The 7,027-nt window shown below is 36.0% G+C and overlaps 1 protein-coding gene across 1 annotated transcript; it reads right to left on the reverse strand.

Moving 5' to 3' along the window:
- Positions 1-432: 432 nt before the first annotated feature.
- On the reverse strand, positions 433-3,985 carry LOC147404255 (eukaryotic translation initiation factor 5-like). Its single transcript, XM_086440131.1, has 2 exons — positions 3,828-3,985; positions 433-2,335 (listed from the first exon to the last, which is right to left on the reverse strand). The coding sequence occupies exon 2, from the start codon at positions 1,989-1,991 to the stop codon at positions 636-638; it is 1,356 nt and encodes a 451-aa protein (XP_086296257.1). The 5' UTR covers positions 1,992-2,335; positions 3,828-3,985; the 3' UTR covers positions 433-635.
- Positions 3,986-7,027: the final 3,042 nt, after the last annotated feature.

The raw sequence follows: 7,027 nt of genomic DNA on the forward strand, positions 1-7,027 counted from the left end.
TGATTCAAATGGGCATAACTAGTTCCCAAATTTAAGGAAAAGTATTTATATTTAAATAATATTATGTAATATGGAAGTAAAATTGAAAACCTAAACACTTAATACATTAATATTAAGACTTCCTACGATATTTATAACTTGATATATTTTTTTCAATCAACAATGGTCTATATGAATCCCTTTGTAGGAATTCAACTAAATTTACACACGTCAATACCATTGGTGTGTGTGAGTAAATGGAGATTTAGTTTTAGGGTCCCGTTCAGCACCCTAAGCTTTACCACACACTTTAACAAACGTGTTTTGTCTTACATGGGTTAGAAGTTTTGGAATGGGCTGATTTTTGGTGAGGATGATCTCTACGGTGAGGTCAATATTGGTTTAACCACATATAATAAACATTTCAACATAAGCTCAATAAGAGAAGCCCCAAAACCAAGAAATAACAAAATATATATATATATATATAGTAATAAAGATCACAGTGCACATCGAGGCAAAGACTAACAAATATGTCTCTTATTTAACAAGAGTCCAGTGATGATCCAAAAGCCACAAACCTTTACGACTACTTAAAGTACGACCACACCAAAGCACTTACTAGTAAATAAGTAACCAAACCTTACCTCTTCTTATCATTCCGACTCGGATTCTGCACTCTGAAGCCATTCAATGAAAGGCTTGACATTCTTCCATATCTGTGAATTCTTGTTGGCTCCTGCCAGGCCTTCTTCATACCACTCTACTATGTACTCTTCCTCCAACACGTCAGCATCATACAGTGTTTTCAGAACCAAAGCTACCTGTTTCACAGCCTCTGGGTTTGATTTTGCACAACAAAAGATATCTATAGCCCGCAACAGTAGAATCTGCGAACCCTCGTTCTGAGCAGCAGCTGCAAGGTAGTTCTTCTTCTTGGTCACCTCCTTGGAAAATCCTTTATCAACACCCTCAAAGAGTGCTTCAAACAGACCACTCATCACCTCTTGTGGGGAACCCTCGAGCGATGCCAAAAAGGACTGAACCTGGCTCGCACCCGACCCCTTCTTCAGAAACCCCTTGATCTCCTCAACTAGCTTGTGATGGATGCTAGCCACAGTGGTCCCATTCTCGCTTCCGTTTGTCAGAGGCAGATTACCATTCTTGGTTACTGCATCCTCGGCTTTCTTGGCTGATTTTGGCTTCTCCTTGTCTTGCTCGTTAGTCGTAAGCATAACCATCTCAGCCGTTACGGTGCTCAACTGTTCTTGAATGCGCTGCCGAGCTGCCTCCAAAGAGGTATCAGTCTGCCACTCGATATCATCCTCAGCCGCTTCATTCTCATCAATTTGACTGCTTGCAGGCGAAGAGTGATCCTCATCAGAGAGGACAGTCTTCTTCTTAGTTGAAGCAACAACCTTTGAAGCTACATCCTTGGAAGTAGTGGAGCCCTTCTTCTTCACATCCTTCTTCAACTTCTTCAGCTCCTCATCGGCAGCCTCTCCTTCCTTCAACCGTTCCTTCTCGGCCCTCCTCATGGCCTTCTTGTCCTTCGATCCCTTTTTCTGCTCAGGAGGATTCTTGAGTATGAACGTCGTGAGTTTGTCCCTCATATCCACATCAGACATAAAACCACATGCAGCACATTTCATTTGAATCATCTGAGTTTTGGTGATGATTATTTCTGTCTCGGGATTCCCACATCCATAGCACTGCACATACTTTTTGATGAAGTTCTCAAGAAGCCCAGCTAGCTTAGCAGTGTCATGAGACCCATTTACGAGGGAAACTCCAGTTTTTTCATCAAATTTCGATTGGGCTCCAAGTTCACAACCAAAATATTTCGTGGTGTAAGAAGCGGGCCTGGCTAAGGCCTTTGCGATATCTACCATATTGACCACATTAGTCTTGATGCCATTTCCCCGACCTTCAATCTTGGTTAACATCTTAGGCATCTTATACCTATAGAAGGCATCATCACTGTTAGCAGCACCTATGTTTTGCAAAGCCATGTTGGTCTCGGTAGAGTAACGCTGTAACGGGGGTATCAGATGGAGTAGATGCCTGAATTTTCTTGTAACAGGAAGACTTTACAGGACTGGTCCCTCGCAATTGGAAAAGGGCGCATCAAATTGCAACCCCAAGAATGTGTCAAGTCTCGAAATAATCCGAGATGCATAAAGCTAACTATCTCCAAAGAGTGTCCGTTCTTTTTTCTTGTAGGAGGACAATATTCTCCAAGCAACCCAAAGGATCCCAAAAAGAGAGAAGCCCGTTCAGACATAAAAGAAGCTTCAAACTTTACACACTCCACTTCAACTATCTGCAAATATAGCAAGATTGAACTTGCAAATTCCTGAAGCAAGAAAGCAAGACATGCAGTATTAATAGCTAGTTCATTATTAAACTCAAAGGCAAAGATATATTCATGATGGATCTGTAATCATTTAAAAGAACTTAGTAGTCCCCATTCACCAATATGCTTCTTGTCCACTAAAAAAAAGGTAGAAAATTAGGGGCCTGTCCAAATTGTGGTTCCTTCAAGCCTACACTATATGACATAGAACAAACACATTAACATCATGCGGCGCCATATCATGCCTAGATAGAGGCAGTGATCAATGAAAAATAAATCTACTAATTTAGTGGAAAGCATTTAACCAATTCTCAACCAAGTGTTTTTATTCTCTCAACTGCCTTGCTACGCCCATGGAGTCCCTCCTTTTAGCATGGATAGTGTGGTGTTGGGAGTAGCCTATCTTACATCAAGGAAAATAAAACTAATCTCTTTACTGATAATAAAAAATAAATAAATAAATAAACTAATCTCAACTAATTGAGAGAATAAGTCATGTAACTAATTATATCCATAAAAATTTGAAAACAAATCAAATACGAACTTAACCGTGACCATGGTTTCAAAACTCATCCAAGACCAAGACCGAGTTGTCTCGATATCAGGCATGGACAAGACAAGCGGACAAGTCAATGTATCGGACGAGATTTAAAACCCCACATTCATTTTTCACATTGTTGAACAAGACGTCTCAAACATATTGGAAAACTCGTCTGAGACGACTCATTATCTGGCATGGACGAGACGAGACACGAAACCGAGTTTTAAAACCATGACTGTGACAAATGTGGGCCGAAACTACATTCAACGCTGAAATTTCAAAATCACCCTTCTTTCTGCATATGAAATGACCTAATTATCCTATTTTCACAATTTCTTTCCTTTGCAAACCTAATTATCCCTATCGTGTAAATATTTTCTTAAAAAACCTAATTATCCTATTTTCAAAATTTCTTTCCTTTGCAAACCTAATTATCCCTCTCGTATCGGAGATTATAAATTTTGACAATCTCAGATACTTACAGACACAAGAATAGATCTACACCAACAACTAATTACGAAATCAACTATAAATTTAGAATAGAATCTTCTCTATTAATATTTACAAAATATTAATCAGATCCAATAAGATCTAACTCAAATAAGGAACGGCACTCACCATTCATGAAATCCAGATAAAAAAAAATTATACCAATAAAAGCATGAGAATATATCAGATTTGATCATCAAAAGGCCAACAACAACAAAACAAAAAAAAAAAACATAATCAAAGCTTTAACAAGATAAATACCAGCAGATCCAAAACGATTTAATTAAATACGAGCTACAAGAACAAATCTGCTAAAGGAACAACATAATCAAACACTAATACATTATAGAAATCGAAATCATAGAAAGATCCAGAGGTTCTTAACGTCTATCTATCGAAACAGACACAAATCGATGAACGAAACGGACGAAATTAAGAGTATAATCGATAAGAACAGATTACCTTCTAAACTTGGTGCGATCGCAGAGAAACCCTAGCCTCTCCTTAGCGTCGATGATGATGAAGAAGAAAAGAGGATGAAGAGCTCCTTATATACGCAATTAGAGAGAGAGGACTTGCTAAACCCTATTCGTGTCTTCGTGAAGCATTAGGGCAACCTATCATAATATCTTAGTACCGGCTGCTGCCTTGTACCGGTAATGCCCTTCAATTTTTTTCAAAATTACATCCATGTCGGTCAAAGAACCGACTAAAAGAATGGATCGGGTTCGGATCGATCCAGATCGGGGCAGCGTTGAACGAGGACCAGCACGATAAGAACTTTTTGAAAAAATCACTATTAAATGTGATTTCATCAACGTTTTTTTTTTTGAAAAAATCCCAATTTATTTTTATTTTTATTTTTAACTTTAACTTTTTTCATCCTTTACTATATCAAATTCATTTTTTATTTAAAAATTCATTTTATCTTCAAATTTATTTGATGTTTTCCGACTTTATCGATCTTTTTTTTTTACTTTTTTCAAAGCTTCCTATTACCGAAGGTTCCCGAACCTCAACTTTGTCACTATGGTAAGAATCAGATGGGACCCGGACTTGGACCGAATCCGATAAGCATCAGATTGGAGTTGGACCGTTCTTATCGGATCTCAATATTTGGATCCAAATCCAATTATTTATATATAATTATATACTTACTAGCACTTTGTTAAGCTTGAACTCCAGTCTAATTGAGACATGGTCATCCAAATTCGATTTAATTGCTTATTAAATGAAATCCTTATCAAAACACGAACCCTTCGATCCATATGTAAAGTTGTCGTATTGGATTTCATGTCTGATATGATCCATTGACAGCAATATTAGAGATCATGCATTTCTTAGTGATATAAAGGAAACAAAAACAGCAAAATGATATTTCCTTCTTATCTTAAATCTATTCTCACGATTGAGATGGTTGGTAATCATCATATCTCAACCAATTGTTTGATGGAAAATTAAATCATGAATTGAGACTAGAAAACTTGAAAGAGAAGTTTTAACACGTAACCCAATACCAGACGTGGTTTTAGGGATCGATGCAGAACTCCAATACCAGATTCCTATATCCCAGTAACGACATTTATGGAACTCAGAGAGGGAAAAAGCTTGTAGGAGCTCAACTTTCTTATGAACCATATCTACACCGCCTATTTTGCAAACCACTCTCTTATTTTAACACCTAAAAGTAATACTTCGAGAGTTTTTATGACTTAACGGTACACATGATTAAAATATAAATACGTGGAGAGTTTTTACTTCTTAACAATACATGTGTGGGTAAGTTGGACTTTAGGTTAATGAGAGAGCGTCTCCGTCCTCATCGGGACATCAAACCAATTTCATGTTGGGATTTTTCATTCGTATCCACCCACTTTAGCAATTCAAACAAAATGTTCATTCTTTTTCTATCCATATGACCTCTTTTCCTCTCATTTTCAGATCTTTCATATGCCAATGTTTCTTACTCATAACCCAAACATGATGTATGATTAAATTCTCTCTCTCTCTCTCCACTAGAATTTCTATTACCAACTCATAAATGGTAGTGATTGAGTTGACCTGAAACTTACCAAGTCTAGTTTGAAAGCTCGGCCACGTTTGTATGTAGGACTTTTTTAGGGTCTAGCCACTACAACGAAAATAGTCTTCTATAGCAGTTGTGTTATGGCGTTTACAATAGAATGCTATAATTATTTACTATTTATAGCGTTTAAACTTAAAACACTATGAAATAAGTATATGTTTATTTTATAGCAATTTATTTTTAAAACACTATTAAAGGATCATACTTCATAAAGTTTGCTTATTAAAACGTTATAAATAATATTGTTTGTTTTGGGAAAACGTTGTTAAATTCAATTCATGCGAAAAAAATCATAGACCCGAGTTGACCTAAAACTTACCAAGTCTAGTTTGAAAGGTCGACCACATTTGTATTAGGACTTTTTTAGGGTCTAACCACAACAACGAAAATGGCCTTTTATAGCAATTGTGTTATGGTGTTTACAATAGAATGTTATAGATTATTTACTATTTGTAGCGTTTAAACTTACAAACACTATGAAATAGGTATATGTTTATTTTATAGCAATTTATTTTTAAAACATTATTAAAGAATCATACTTCATAAAGTTTGTTTATTAAAACATTATAAATAGTGTTGTTTGTTTTGGGAAAATGTTGTAAAATTCAATTCACGCGAGAAAAAAAAAAACACAGAGAGGGAGGCGTAAAGATTGCAGCTTGTGCGAAACTTCATTCTCTCTCATTATTTTCTCTCCTTTGCCCTATTTTTTTTTCACCCGATTGCAATTTGGAAAAGATGTTGCAAGAGGACCGATGGACTTCAACTCCAAGATTTGTTAGGTTTCGATGAGGACATTGATACAAGTGCATTTGAGGGACGAATTTAAATCTGTATGACATGGAACCTAGCATCTTGACCTCGACTAGCTCGATCTCAAGGCAACCGAAGTTCGCTTGTAATTTTGAATTTCATAAACTCTAGAATAATGTTAGGGTTTCTATAAATAACTTGTAATTTTATGGATCTTTTTCTATTACTCTCTGTCTTCTGTTCTCTGCGATGCTGGGACGTGGAATGGAAATCGATTTCCCACTAGAGTCGAATCTCATTTCTCCATGAAATCGAATTCTTTAGGGGACGTTTCCAATTTATTTTCCTTTCGAAATATGTGATTTGTAAGACCATGATATCTTTTTAAATTTTTTTTTTTTTTTAGTTATCCAAGGACCACAATAACTTTTTCTTGTCAATACTTCCAGGGTATCATTCTATTTAAAGTTTACTAGGAAAATTGAAGCTTCTTAATATTATAATTCTACAAATATTGTTGTCATATTCTACACCATTTTTTTAACAAGTCGCCTTGACTTCCCTAGTATTGTAGAAATTGAGAAGTTGTTGTGTTTCTCTCTCATAATGTGTGAGGATATGAATATAACTGTTACTATTTATAATGAATATGATTACAGTGATATGGTGGAGGTCAAAGAATATTACATAAAAGGTGTTATCAATCTTCTTATTTTGGAATGTTAGTGGCCGTTGGAGCATCTATTTTAGAAATTAAATCATATGTGGCATACAGTAGGTTGGTAATATATTGTCTTATAGTGAGTTGGTTATGGGAGACTTG

This window comes from Akebia trifoliata, chromosome 4, assembly GCF_017979445.1.
Source record: "Akebia trifoliata isolate Shusen 1 chromosome 4, ASM1797944v1, whole genome shotgun sequence".
Taxonomy (NCBI): domain Eukaryota; kingdom Viridiplantae; phylum Streptophyta; class Magnoliopsida; order Ranunculales; family Lardizabalaceae; genus Akebia; species Akebia trifoliata.

Bases quoted from the DNA above. Each gene is read 5' to 3' on its own strand.
- LOC147404255 (XM_086440131.1), bottom strand. From the start codon at position 1,991: ATGGCTTTGCAAAACATAGGTGCTGCTAACAGTGATGATGCCTTCTAT.